This window comes from Pseudophryne corroboree, chromosome 5 (assembly GCF_028390025.1).
Source record: "Pseudophryne corroboree isolate aPseCor3 chromosome 5, aPseCor3.hap2, whole genome shotgun sequence".
NCBI classification, from domain to species: Eukaryota; Metazoa; Chordata; class Amphibia; order Anura; family Myobatrachidae; genus Pseudophryne; species Pseudophryne corroboree.
This window is the reverse complement of record NC_086448.1, coordinates 785,762,664-785,777,521: the sequence shown is the minus strand read 5'-3', so window position 1 is coordinate 785,777,521 and position 14,858 is coordinate 785,762,664. Positions and strand designations below refer to the sequence as shown.

Genomic DNA, 14,858 nt, shown 5'->3' with positions numbered 1-14,858 from the left:
GAAAGAATAAATATCATAGAATGTCAATAACTGATACGACTTCCAACACTACTAGAACTATGCAAAGAAGCTCATTAGATAATAAGTTACTCATTAATCTGGGTCATCTCATAAAACTCGTCTCTGTGGACAAACCATCAGACCTGCTGCTCCGCTACAGAGACAAACATGGGCAACTTTCATGTAAGCTTTCCAAGAATGTTATATATTACTGTAGCAACATTTTATAATGTATTCCATTTATGATTTGATGATCACAAATATTGGTATTTAAAATATGTTTCATTATTTATTTGTATATCTGATTTACAATATGCTGCTTAGGGCTATTGTAAATTGTAGGCATTTTGTGACTCTTTTCAAATGATAATAATATAGGTTAACCCGAAGAGGTTCTCAAACCAGTTCTCAAGGCACCCCGACGGTCCAGGTTTCAGGTATGTGCATGGCTCAACAAAAAGGTGCTAATTAAGTCACCTGTGGCCAAGCATGGATAACCCTAAAACCTTGTCTGTTGGAGAGCCTTGAGGACCGCGTTTGAGAAGCTCTGGATTAAAGGGTTATTTCTATACAGTATTTATTCTTCTGTTGCAGAGAATAACTTTTCATACAAGCTGCAGTCCAGTAAATGTAATCGACGATCATTGGATAAAATCTAAATGTTTTAGAACATATTCTTTGCTAACCTCACATGCATGACCTAGTCAGAGATAACAGCCAGGTTTTGTAGAGGGCTAACCCTAAGATAATATTAGTTTGCACCATCCGCAGTATTAAAACTTCTGATTTGTCGGAAACTTTAGAGTATTGAAAACTTTTAAAAATGGATCTTATGTGTCCCAGAGGAACATTTCTTCCAGGAACTTTGTTCCCTCCTTTCCCCCTTTATCACAGAACCTCATGTTTATCTTTACTGAAACTACGATGTTAATAATGATCTGCAGAAATATTTTTTTTTTACATTATCTCCTTTATCCCATCATACAAGAGTTGGTAAGAGGTGGAAATACTCCATTATCATATAGAGATGACTTCTGCCTATTTCATATAATTTGGCTATTAGTTCTATTAAATTTAGGTTACGGTAGCTGATATTCACAGTATGGCATATTCTGGTCGTTTTATTAAAGCATGGTAGCACCTCTCATTGTGCTTAGAATTTGGGTGTGTAGTCCAAAAGCCTCCCTACAGTATATGGCCATTCTATTAACTATGATGAACACATGGAGAGTTAAGACTTGAAGTTTAGAATATGTTACGCTCCAGTGTCAGGTTCACGCGTGTCCTGGTTTTTCCCAGAAATGGTCCCGTTTTGTGCCACTGGAAACCTATACTTTGGATTTATTATGTTTCATGATAGAATCATACGGTAGGGCTGTTCTGTTGTGTTTGGAAAAAGTTTGTATTCGGTGACTTTAATAGAGTGAACCAACTATGGGCTTCAGAGTCGCAAGTAAATTGCATGCGCATAGTCATGCTGGCCATCAGAGTCAAACTTACGCTTCCCTGTGGATCTGCGGGCTATTCAGAGTAGCGCAGATGTCAGCTGGATCTATTCTCCTCTTGTGGCTAATGGACGTAACTGGGTGACAACACCAGGGGGGGACTTGTACAGGGCCATAACTAGGTTGTATGAGCAGTGGTGGTGACTCTGCCCCTCTACGTGACATTGTTACATCATGCACTCAGAGGGTTGGCCAGAACAGGGCATATTGGGGGTCATTCCGAGTTGATCGCTGGCGATTTCCGCAGTGCAGCGATCAGGTGAAAAAACTGCATTTATGTGCATATGTGTGCCCCGCAATGCGCACGCGCGACATACAGGTACAAAGCTCTTTGTGGTTGTGCTCAGGTTCTAGCAAAGTTTTTCTTCGCACTGACGGCCGCAAGAAGATTGACAGTAAGGGGGCGTTTCTGGGTGTCAACTGACCGTTTTCAGGGAGTGTTTGCAAAAGCACAGGCGTGTCTGAAAAAATGCAGGCGTGTCTGGGCGTTCGCTGGGTGGGTGTATGACGTCAAATCCGGACATGAATAGGCTAAAGTGATCGCAAGCGCTGAGTAACAGCACAAACTGTTTTGCAGAGCTCGGCTGCACATGCATTCGCACTTCTGCTAAGCTAAAATACACTCCCAAGTGGGCGGCGGCATAGCGTTTGCACGGCTGCTAAAACTAGCTAGCGGACGATCAACTCGGAATGACCCCCATTGCCACACTATTATGCCACTATAATAATAATAATGGGTGAAGGGTATGCAGTGCACCCTGCCACCATTCCTTCAATACTTATCTCTCTGGAGTCCGCATCGGCAGCGCCATCAATGCAAAATCACCAGCGCAATGGTCATTTGCCCAGTGTTTGCGCATGTGCAGTCAGGAAATCTACAGGAAAATGGCTGCAGCGCAATTTCCCTGGAGACTTTAACATGCACAGTGGACTCTGGCAGGTCTCTTGCACCCAGGATAGAGCTGGTGCGAATGCAAGCTGACAATGGTGATGGCTGCTCTCACAAGTGGGTGTATAGGGTAGATGCGGCCTACTGTAAACACAGGCAGAAATCTGTAGCTATTTTCAAGCCAGCAATGCAATGGAGTCACGCTTGGTCGAAAACTGTTAGCGCCACAGAAAAGCAGGTATTTTTATGAAAGTTTAAATTATTATAATTATTTATTCAAATTAAAGATTTTAAGAGTAATTCAGTAGGTAAACAAAATAGGTGGTTGGGTGGGTTGGAGCCTATCGTTTACTCGCTAGGGCCTATAGTAGATATTATGGATGGCCTTCGATGGTGTGTCATTGGCTGATAGCATGGAAGGTGGCAATGGTTTATTTTTTTAATCTCAGTGTCGGATCTGAATTTAGCCCCACCCCTATATGCCCCACCCCCTACCCTGATTGGCCCGCCATGTGACATTCCCCACAGCAGGGACGACCAATGATTTGTGCAAACCAGTGTTGAATTGCCATCGATGATAATCAGCAAACACAACATTGATGTTTAGCCCACTGATCCAATCCCTAGTAGTAGTGGACATGTATCAAGGTTTCGAGAGGAGGCAGCCAGGTTGGGGGCGGGGGAATTGTCATTTGTGAGTGCTGCAGGGGTGTGGAGACATGATTACATCATCGTGGCTCCGCACCTGCTTTACAATGCCCAGAATACTGGCATGTAAAATGGGGGGCAGGGCTACGATGACACGATTCAGCATGAATTGTGTCATCGCCCCACCCCCTTTCTGTTTACAAGCAGGGGAGTATGGACGGTTCCATGAGGGAGCGGCCATGTGACCATCTTGCCTTCTCTTCTGGAGGACGGGAGTGTGACTCGACTTTCAGGAGCCCCCCGGCCATTCCGGGAGAGTAGGTAAGCATGATGTGGGCGCACACTTGATTAGCTTTGCTATGAAAACAATATTGAATTATCTATTTGTGCAGGGGTGTAGCCAGAACTTTGTGGGCCCCATAGCAACATTTTGAAGGTGCCCCTGTCCCAATGCTTCTAGAGAGACACATCTCTGCAGCAGTTGTTCATTTTATGCTCTATAATAGTGCTCTAGTTCATTTCTGAACCATAGTAGAGCCTTATTTAATGTTATGCTCCATAGTAGTGCCCTAGTTTATTTTATGAATCGCATTAGTGCTTAAGTTCACCCTGTGTCACATTTCAGAGCCGCCAGTACACATTATGCCACACAGTACCCCCAATTCACATTATGATATATAGTGCTCCCCGTTCATATTGTGCCTTATTACAGTGCCCCAGTTCATATTATATAACATTAAAATGCCCTCCAGTTAATTTTATACCACACTACAATAAGCATGACCACGGGCATACCTAGATATATTGCAGGCTCCAAGGAAAAAGTTTGAAAGGACCCCTATGTACCACCCAATGGTGAAAAATGTATATAATACATGTAACTGTGTCAGGGAAGGTGGCCCCTCTCAGCTCTGGGCCCCATAGAAGCTGTACTCCCTGCACATATGGTAGTTTTGCCCTGTATATAACACATGTAACTGTGACAGGGAAGATGGCCCCTCTCAGCTCTGGGCCCCATAGCAGCTGCACTCCCTGCACCTATGGTAGCTACACCCTTGTATATAACACATGTAACTGTGGCAGGGAAGGTGGCCCCTCTCAGCTCTGGACCCCAAAGCAGCTGCACTCCCTGCACCTATGGTAGCTATGCACCTGTATATAACACATGTAACTGTGACAGGGAAGGTGGGCCCTCTCAGCTCTGGGCCCTATAGCAGCTGCACTCCCTGCACCTATGGTAGCTACACCCCTGTATATAACACATGTAACTGTGACAGGGAAGGTAGCCCCCTCAGCTCTGGGCCCCATAGCATCTGCACTCCCTGCACCTATGGTAGCTACACCCTGTATATAACACATGTAACTGTGACAGGGAAGGTGGCCCCTCTCAGCTCTGGGCCCCATAGCAGCTGCACTGCCTGCACCTATGGTAGTTTTGCCCTGTATATAACACATGTAACTGTGACAGGGAAGGTGGCCCCTCTCAGCTCTGGCCCCATAGCAGCTGCACTGCCTGCACCTATGGTAACTACACCCTTGTGTTTATCTCTACACTCCCTTCTATTTATTCACAATTACTTGGCTCATTTCCTGGGCGCATTTATTATATATCTGTTACACTCAGTGCTGTACTTTCAGTTAATGATGTGTTGCGTAGCGTTGTGTGTAAAAACACTCTTAATTAGTAGTTGTAACCCCTTTATCTATCCAACATCTGCTTATTTGTATTAATATGATGATGATGATGATGATGATGATGATGGTGAAAATATAGCTGCCTGTTATATGATTTTATTTTAAATTAAATGGGGGGAAAAGTAGACGCTATAAAAATCTAATATTATATTCCAGTATTTAAATAAAAAGAAAAAAAAAACATCACAATTCAGGGTACAGGGCTCATTTCTTGTTCTATGTTGCTGATATTTTTTGGGGGAATGGGTTTTTTTTAATAACACAATAAAAAGAAGAAGAAAAGAGAAATGGAATAAAGATTAATATACATTGTCTAATCTTATAGAGGCTTATTTATCACCATTAAGAAAACAGTACTTTTGGTTATAAAACTCTTATCACACTGAATTGCTTTGATTAAAGGCCCATAATGGAACTTCCAACCCTTGGCCAAATCTGACAGAAAAACCAATGACTGTAATGGAGTAGTGTGTTTAATATGGATGTTGTCAACATGGTTAAAATGTCTACATCATTACTGTTGTCACATGAAAAATGTCAACAGAATGTTGACACTGTTTTGTTCATATGTTTGTAAATCCAGTTATCAGGACACAGAGACATGTGAGTTCACTGCTGTGCTGTTTATTCCATCCAACTCCAGGCACACTGCACACTGGACCACCCACTTCCCAGCATCCCCCTGGTCCCAGGGACCATCACTGAAGATTCAGGCTTACACAGATCAGTAAGGGAGTGTCTACAAATATTAAGCATTCTAATACACTAACATCACATCCTCTTTTCTTTAAAGATAAGACCTGTACGCTTCAATGCAACAATTAACAACGTCATATTAAGAACATCATCTAACACGTTTCAATGAGTCTCTCAGGTCTGCGTATTTCCCTTTTGGGTCTTTCATACACAGTCTGTGTTTCATCGACCATGTTGGACCTTTCTAGAATCGTGGTTTGTTCACCATTATCAGGATCATCATACATGTCAGATGAAGGGTATTCTTCAGTCATGTTGTCTTCATTATGGTTAGGTTGAGATCTTAAATCCACCCGATTTCTTCTTACTTCCATTCCACGCTCTGTACGTATAGTATAAGATCTTGGTGCTACTTGTGCTTGCACAATACCTTTCTGCACCCAAATACCTTTCTTGTGATCTCTGAGACGGACTTGGTCACCCGATTTTAGATCAGATAAGCGTTTTGTTCGTCTGTCATGGAACAGTTTCTGTTTCGCCTGTTGACGTTCCTTACTCAGTCTGACCAACGCTGAGTTATGTGTATTAAGCAGTTCATCATGTATCGGGAGATTTGCTCTAATCCTCCTTCCCATCAGCATTTGTTCAGGAGAAAGTCCATTCTGTAAAGGTGTACTGCGGTAGATTAAAAGACTTTTGTAGAAATCTTCTTTACCTTCTTAAGCTTTTTTCATGAGACTCTTTACAGTTTTTACTGAACTTTCCACCAACCCATTTGAGCGTGGATAGTGGGGACTTGACGTAGTATGGACAAATTCCCACTCATCAGCAAATTGTCTAAATTCAGCACTGGAAAACTGAGGACCATTGTCAGTGAACACTTCCATAGGAACACCATGCCTTGCAAAGATTGATTTCATGCAATTGATTACGGCTTTACTAGTAGTTGTATGTAGTGTCTTCACCTCAGGGTAGTTAGAGTAATAATCAGTCACGACAATGTATGTTTTCCCATTACAATCAAACAAATCTGCGCCAACTTTCTGGTACGGTCTCTCTGGCACTGCGTGAGGACTCAGTGGCTAGACTTGTTGTTTCGGTCTATACATAAGACATAATTCACATGTAGCTGTAGTCTGTGCTATGTCTTAGTTCATTCTTGGCCAATACATAACTTCTCGCGCTCTCCGCTTACATTTTTCTTCTCCTAAGTGGCCTTCATGTATCTTGCACAGCATAGTTTTTCTTAGCCGTGCAGGTATGACAAACCTATTGCCTTTGTAAATAATACCATCGACAACTGTAAGGTCACTGCGGTACATCCAATAATCATGGATAGACAGCGGGCACGCATGTTTTTCTGCTGGCCAACCTTTCAGAATGATATCTTTCAACACTTTCATTGTGTCATCTGTCTCAGTTTCTTTCCTAATCTGTTCTTGTTTTGCAAGAGACACTGGTAGAGAAGCAATGATCAAATTAACATAGGCTTCTATCTCTTCATCCATCAGACTTTTGGAACCTTCACTTTTGTCCACAGCACGAGAAAGTGTATCAGCAATGTACATGTATTTGCCGGGACAGTACGGCAAGTGTACATCATATTTCTGTAGTCTGATAAGCATTCGTTGAATTCTCATGGGACAGTCATGTAATGATTTAGTCATGATAGCTATCAATGGCTTGTGGTCAGTTTCCACTGTAAATGTTTGACCATACACAAACTGATGAAATCGCTCACATGCATATGTGATCGCTAGAAGTTCTTTTTCTATCTGAGCATACCTTGTTTCAGCACTTGTCAGTGCTCTTGATGCATAGATTACTGGTTGTCATGTATCCTCATGTTCTTGTAACAGCACTGAGCCTAGGCCAAATTGCGAAGCATCTGCTGAAATTCTTATTCTTTTCGCAGGATCAAAGAATTTTAGCACTGGTTGCTCTGTAATGATCTGTTTCAAGTTTTGCCAACTTTTTTCTTGTTCATGTGACCACATCCACTCGTTATCTTTGTCCAACAACCATCTAAGAGAGGCTGTTCGTTCAGAGAGTTGAGAAATAAACTTTCCTAAGTAAGTAATAATTCCTAGGAATCTTCTGTCGTCTTTGTTGTTAGGACGTTACATGTTCACTGTGGCTGATATTTTCCTTGGGTCTGGTTTTACACCTTAATCCGAGACCACGTCGCCTATAAAGGTAAGTGTATTCACGCCAAATTCACATTTGTCCTTGTTTAGCTTTAGATTCACTTTCTTGACAAGTTCCATTACTTGTCTCAATCTAGAATCATGTTCTTCCTTTGTAGATCCCCAGACAATAATGTCATCCATCATTGTTTCAACACCTGGAATATGTTCAAAAATCATGTGTATCTTTTTGTGATATACTTCTGGAGCAGACAATATTCCATATGGTAGTCGAAGAAATCTGTATCGACCTTCTGGTGTATTAAATGTACAAAGCTTTGAGCTGGCCTCATCTAGCTTCATTTGCCAGAATCCTGAAGACGCGTCCAATTTACTGAACCATTTTGCTCCCGCAAATTGCGACATGATTTCATCTCTGGTTGGTAGTTTGAAATGTTCTCGTTTAATAGCTTTGTTTAAATCTCTGGGGTCTAGACATATTCGGAGTTGTCCATTTTTCTTTTCAACAATTACTAAGGAGCTTACCCATTCAGTAGGCTCATCAACTTTCTGTATCACACCCAAGGCTTCCATGCGATTTAACTCTTGTTTCAGTTTTTCTCTCAGCGCAAACGGCACTTTTCTACAGGGGTGTATCACTGAAGAAACTTGCGTGTCTATATTTATTTTATGCTCTCCAGGCAAACAACCTAGACCTTCAAACAAGTCTCTGTATTCTGTAAACATCGATTTGCAGTCATCTACTTTGTGATGTCACCATAAAAACTTTCTTTAGCAAGCTTAGTTTCTCACAGGAACTTAATCCTAGAATTGGTTGCACATTTTTATCCACAATCAGTAGAGATGTTTTAAACTGTTGTCCCTTATATTTCAGTGTCACTAAGCATGTACCTTTCACAGGAATTTCCTCCCAAGTGTAGCCTGTAACTTTCACTTTGGCTGGGTGAATTTTAGGTTTTACTCTAAAAGTCTTAGGGCGGGATTCAATTCTTTTCACCCCTTTCCACACTCGTTCTGTTTCTGCCCTCAGGGACGTTGTATCATTATTTCAGCTTGCTACCCCCGGAGTAGCGAGGCACCCAACCCTTTACACAGTAAACCTGATTACTATGGGCACAATATGCGCGATAACAGAGATAATTTTAGATAGGAAATTGGGCGTGATATATCATTTGAATCTCACCCTTATAGTCTTGAAATTATATTAAATTCACCTGCGCACCAGTATCAAGCTTAAAGGGAATGACAATCTCGTTCACAGTTAAAGGGACAATCCATTCTTTCTTATCTGCACTGCAAAGTTCAATGCAATCCACAAAGAATTCATCTGTTTGTTTAACAGCATGCACTTTGGTTGTTTTAATTTTACTGCATTTGGCAAAGTGATTAAGTCTACCACATTTCATGCAGGTTTTACCATAAGCAGGGCACATTTTTAGGATTGTGAGCATTTCCACATCTACTACACATTTCCTTATTAGACTGTGGCTTAGACTGCTTCATTCTTGAGAATGGAGGTTTGCATGGCTCTGTTTTCTGCACTACATGCACATCAGCTTCCTTGTGTAACTTTTTGGCTTGAAATCTAGTTATTTCTGCAGATCTACACATAGTCACTGCCTTTTCTAGTGTTAGGTCTTGCTCTCTCAGCAATCTCTCTCTGAGTCCATTATCAGGTATTCCACAGACAATACGATCTCTAATCAGTGAATCCTTTAAATCACCAAACTCACAGGTTTTACTGAGTGATTGCAGCTCTGTAACATAATGATCAAATCCATCTCCAGACTTCTGATCACATGTGAAAACTAATATCTTTCATATGTCACATTTTTCCTTGGCACAAAGTAATCTTCAAACTTTTGCATTATAGAAGATAGCACCATATTCTGCCCCTCAGCAAACTAAAAACTATTATAAATGTCCATCACATCCTCTCCTATCACATGGAGGAAAATGGATGCCTTCGTTTTGTCAGCCTCTGAATCAGCTCCACATGCAGTAAGATATATATTAAACCTTTGCTTAAATCTTTTCCAGTTTTCAGACAAGTTACCAGACATCAGCATGCCGGTTGGAGGAGCTAATTTATCCATCACTGTTTGAAGATAGGAGCACACAGCAGGTTTTGCAGACACTGAGTATCACAGCCTTACAGACTGCTGCAGGATTCTTTCACACTCTGAGAGCACTAGCAGTCCAAGTTAAACTTCTGACACCATGTTTTGTTCATATGTTTGTAAATCCAGTCATCAGGACACAGAGACATGTGAGTTCACTGCTGTGCTGTTTATTCCATCCAACTCCAGGCACACTGCACACTGGACCACCCACTTCCCAGCATCCCCCTGGTCCCAGGGACCATCACTCAAGATTCAAGCTTACACAGATCAGTAAGGGAGTGTCTACAAATATTAAGCCTTCTAATACACTAACCTCACTGACACAAGAAATGTTGACATTGCCATAATGTCAACATTGAAAAGTCAACATTTTTAAAACGATGACGTTTCAATTAGGGTTAGGGTTACTGTTAGGGTTAGGGTCAGGGTTAGGGTCATAATAAGAAGAAAACCAACTTGTCAACAGTCTAGCAATGTCCACATAACGTGTCGACGTGCTGAATGATATCACAACTAATCGACATTCTCCTGTTAATATACTGCGTATACCGAATCATGCTTTTCTACAGCTAGTCTCACGTCACTACTTTCGGGGGACTTTGCTCCTTCCAATGATTTGGGCCTGATTCAGAGCCGCAGACAATCTGGCACAATGCCAGTGTTCCCATAGTTGAGGGATTTTTTTGTAAGCTTGTACGGTTCCTGCGTTACGCAGAGTGTATACACAGAGGCGCTGTTGTAATGGAGATGGACAGAATCAGGCATGTTGTGGAAAATAAATGGGCGTTCCTGTACGGTGACTGGGATGTGGCTACTGGTGTGCACAAAACTGGTCGGTTCAGTGGGCGAGTTATGGGAGTGTCACAGGCGTGTCAGTGTATGCGGCTGCGTTCCCAGGCGCACAGCCGCGTGCATAGGCCTTAGTCAGACAGAGAAACTGCACTTGCCAATGAAAGTTGGGGGTCTAAAAGCTTGCACATTTGGCCGAATCGATGTACATGAGAGAAGGAGTTTGTATCAGCATCTGTATAAAGTTGCAGACAGGGGACTGCCAATAGACACAGTTGCGTGCGCTTCTGCATCTGACTCACAATCAGGCCTTTCTCTGACGTCCTAGTGGATGCTGGGAACTCTGAAAGGACCATGGGGAATAGCGGCTCCGCAGGAGACTGGGCACAACTAAAGAAAGCTTTTAGGTCACCTGGTGTGCACTGGCTCCTCCCACTATGACCCTCCTCCAAGCCTCAGTTAGATTTTGTGCCCGGCCGAGGTTGGATGCACACTAGGGGCTCTCCTGAGCTTCTAGAAAGAAAGTATAGAATTAGGTTTTTTATTTTACAGTGAGACCTGCTGGCAACAGGCTCACTGCAGCGAGGGACTAAGGGGAGAAGAAGCGAACCTACCTGCTTGCAGCTAGCTTGGGCTTCTTAGGCTACTGGACACCATTAGCTCCAGAGGGATCGACCGCATGGAACTGGCCTTGGTGTTCGGTCCCGGAGCCGCGCCGCCGTCCCCCTTACAGAGCCAGAAGCAAGAAGAGGTCCGGAAAATCGGCGGCAGAAGACATCAGTCTTCACCAAGGTAGCGCACAGCACTGCAGCTGTGCGCCATTGCTCCTCATGCACACTTCACACTCCGGTCACTGAGGGTGCAGGGCGCTGGGGGGGGGGCGCCCTGAGCAGCAATAAAAACACCTTGGCTGGCATATATATCACAATATATAGCCCCAGAGGCTATATATGTGATAAATACCCCTGCCAGAATCCATAAAAATGCGGGAGAAAAGTCCGCGAAAAAGGGGCGGAGCTATCTCTCTCAGCACACTGGCGCCATTTTCTCTTCACAGTGCAACTGGAAGACAGCTCCCCAGGCTCTCCCCTGTAGTTTTCAGGCTCAAAGGGTTAAAAAGAGAGGGGGGGGCACTAAATTTAGGCGCAATATTGTATATACAAGCAGCTATTGGGAAAAATTCACTCAATATAGTGTTAATCCCTAAATTATATAGCGCTCTGGTGTGTGCTGGCATACTCTCTCTCTGTCTCCCCAAAGGGCTGTGTGGGGTCCTGTCCTCAGTCAGAGCATTCCCTGTGTGTGCGGTGTCGGTACGGCTCTGTCGACACGTTTGATGAGGAGGCTTATGTGATGGCAGAGCAGATGCCGATAAATGGGATGTCGCCCCCTGTGGGGCCGACACCAGAGTGGATGGATAGGTGGAAGGTATAAACCGACAGTGTCAACTCCTTACATAAAAGGCTGGATGACGTAACAGCTATGGGACAGCCGGCTTCTCAGCCCGCGCCTGCCCAGGCGTCTCAAAGGCCATCAGGGGCTCAAAAACGCCCGCTCCCTCAGATGGCAGACACAGATGTCGACACGGAGTCTGACTCCAGTGTCGACGAGGTTGAGACATATACACAATCCACTAGGAACATCCGTTACATGATCCCGGCAATAAAAAATGTGTTACACATTTCTGACATTAACCCAAGTACCACTAAAAAAGGGTTTTATGTTTGGGGAGAAAAAGCAGGCAGTGTTTTGTTCCCCCATCAAATGAGTGAATGAAGTGTGAAAAAGCGTGGGTTCCCCCGATAAGAAACTGGTAATTTCTAAAAAGTTACTGATGGCGTACCCTTTCCCGCCAGAGGATAAGTTACGCTGGGAGATATCCCCTAGGGTGGATAAGGCGCTCACACGTTTGTCAAAAAAGGTGGCACTGCCGTCTTAGGATACGGCCACTCTGAAGGTACCTGCTGATAAAAAGCAGGAGGCTATCCTGAAGTCTGTATTTACACACTCAGGTACTAGACTGAAACCTGCAGATAGTGCTGCTGCAGCGTGGTCTGTAACCCTGTCAAACAGGGATACTATTTTGCGAAATAAGACGTCGTCTTATATATGAGGGATGCACAGAGGGATATTTTGCCGGCTGGCATCCAGAATTAATGCAATGTCCATTCGGTCAGGAGGTTATTAGAGACCCGACACTGGACAGGTGATGCTGACTTTAAAAGGCACATAGAGCCTTATAAGGGTGAGGAATTGTTTGGGGATGGTCTCTGGGACCTCGTATCCACAGCAACAGCTGGGAAGAAAAAAAACATATATTTTACCTCAGGTTTCCTCACAGCCTCAGAAAGCACTGTATTATCAGGTACAGTCCTTTCGGCTTCAGAAATGCAAGCGTGTAAAACGAGGGAAGAGGGAAAAAGCTGCACCAGTCAGCCAGTTCCCAGAATCAAAATTCTTCACCCGCTTCCTCTGAGTCCACCGCATGACGGGGGGGGCTCCACAGGCGTAGCCAGGTACGGTGGGGGGCCGCCTCAAAAATTTCAGCGATCAGTGGGCTCGCTCACAGGTGGATCCCTAGATCCTTCAAGTAGTATTTCAGGGGTACAAGCTGGAATTCGAGGCGTCTCCCCCCCGCCGTTTCCTCAAATCTGCCTTGCCGACAACTCCCTCAGGCAGGGAGACTGTGCTAGAGGCAATTCACAAGCTGTATTCCCAGCAGGTGATAGTCAAGGTGCCCCTACTTCAACAAGGACGGGGTTACTATTCCACATACCGAAACCGGACGGTTCGGTGAGACCCATTTTATATTTGAAATCCTTGAACACATACATAAAAAAAATTCAAGTTCAAGATGGAATCGCTCAGGGCGATTATTGCAAGCCTGGAGGAGGGGGATTACATGGTATCCCTGGACATCAAGGAGGCTTACCTACATGTCCCCATTTACCATCCTCACCAGGAGTACCTCAGATTTGTGGTACAGGATTGCCATTACCAATTCCAAACACTGCCGTTTGGACTGTCCACGGCACCGAGGGTCTTTACCAAGGTAATGGCAGAAATGATTATACTCCTTCGAGAAAGGAAGTTTTAATTATCCCGTACTTGGACGATCTCCTTATAAAGGCGAGGTCCAAGGAGCAGTTGTTGGTCGGAGTAGCACTATCTCGGGAAGTGCTACAACAGCACGGATGGATTCTATACATTCCAAAGTCACAGCTGGTTCCTACCACACGCCTACTGTTCCTGGGGATGGTTCTGGACACAGAACAGAAAAAAGTGTTTCTCCCGCAGGAGAAAGCCAAGGAGCTGTCATCTCTAGTCAGAGACCTCCTGAAACCAAAACAGGTATCGGTGCATCACTGCACACGAGTCCTGGGGAAAATGGTAGCTTCTTACGAAGCAAAATTCCATTCGGCAGGTTCCATGCAAGAACCTTTCAGTGGGACCTCTTGGACAAGTGGTCGGGATCGCATCTTCAGATGCATTGGCTGATAACCCTGTCTCCAAGGACCAGGGTATCTCTACTGTGGTGGCTGCAGAGTGCTCATCTTCAAGAGGGCCGCAGATTCGGCATACAGGACTGGGTCCTGGTAACCACGGATGCCAGCCTTCGAGGCTGGGGGGCAGTCACACAGGGAAGAAATTTCCAAGGACTTTGGTCAAGTCGGGAGTCGTCCCTACACATAAATATTCTGGAACTGAGGGCCATTTACAATGCCCTAAGTCTGGCACGGCCTCTGCTTCAAAACCAGCCGGTACTAATCCAATCAGACAACATCACGGCAGTCGCCCATGTAAACCGACAGGGCGGCACAAGAAGCAGGATGGCGATGGCAGAAGCCACAAGGATTCTCCGATGGGCGGAAAATCACGTCTTAGCACTGTCAGCAGTGTTCATTCCGGGAGTGGACAACTGGGAAGCAGACTTCCTCAGCGGACACGACCTACACCCGGGAGAGTGGGGACTTCATCCAGAAGTCTTCCAACTTTTGGTAAACCGTTGGGAAAGGCCACAGGTGGACATGATGGCGTCCCGCCTAAACAAAAAACTAGAGAGATATTGCGCCAGGTCAAGGGACCCTCAGGCGATAGCTGTGGACGCTCTAGTGACACCGTGGGTGTACCAGTCAGTTTATGTGTTCCCTCCTCTACCTCTCATACCAAGGGTACTGAGAATAATAAGAAAACGAGGAGTAAGAACAATACTCGTGGTTCCGGATTGGCAAAGACGAGCGTGGTACCCGGAACTTCAAGAGATGATCTCAGAGGACCCATGGCCTCTGCCGCTCAGACAGGATCTGCTACAGCAGGGGCCCTGTCTGTTCCAAGACTTACCGTGGCTGCGTTTGACGGCAGGGCG

At 44.5% G+C, this 14,858-nt stretch overlaps 1 protein-coding gene and 1 long non-coding RNA gene across 3 annotated transcripts in view; one reads left to right on the top strand and one right to left on the bottom strand.

The window, feature by feature from the left end:
• The window catches only part of LOC134928535 (uncharacterized), a 411,940-nt gene that overhangs the window by 90,829 nt on the left and 306,253 nt on the right, over positions 1 to 14,858 (bottom strand). The window lies entirely within an intron of this gene.
• ANXA13 (annexin A13) overlaps positions 1 to 14,858 on the top strand; it is a 245,292-nt gene that overhangs the window by 93,686 nt on the left and 136,748 nt on the right. Inside the window, exon 1 of one of the 2 annotated variants that reach the window (XM_063924398.1) lies at positions 118 to 183. The exons of the other annotated variant lie outside the window; for it this stretch is intronic. Within the exon in view, the coding sequence (XP_063780468.1) occupies positions 169 to 183 (15 nt within the window). The 5' untranslated portion in view covers positions 118 to 168. Of the gene's footprint in view, positions 1 to 117; positions 184 to 14,858 lie in introns of those variants that run through there. 2 annotated transcript variants of the gene reach the window in all.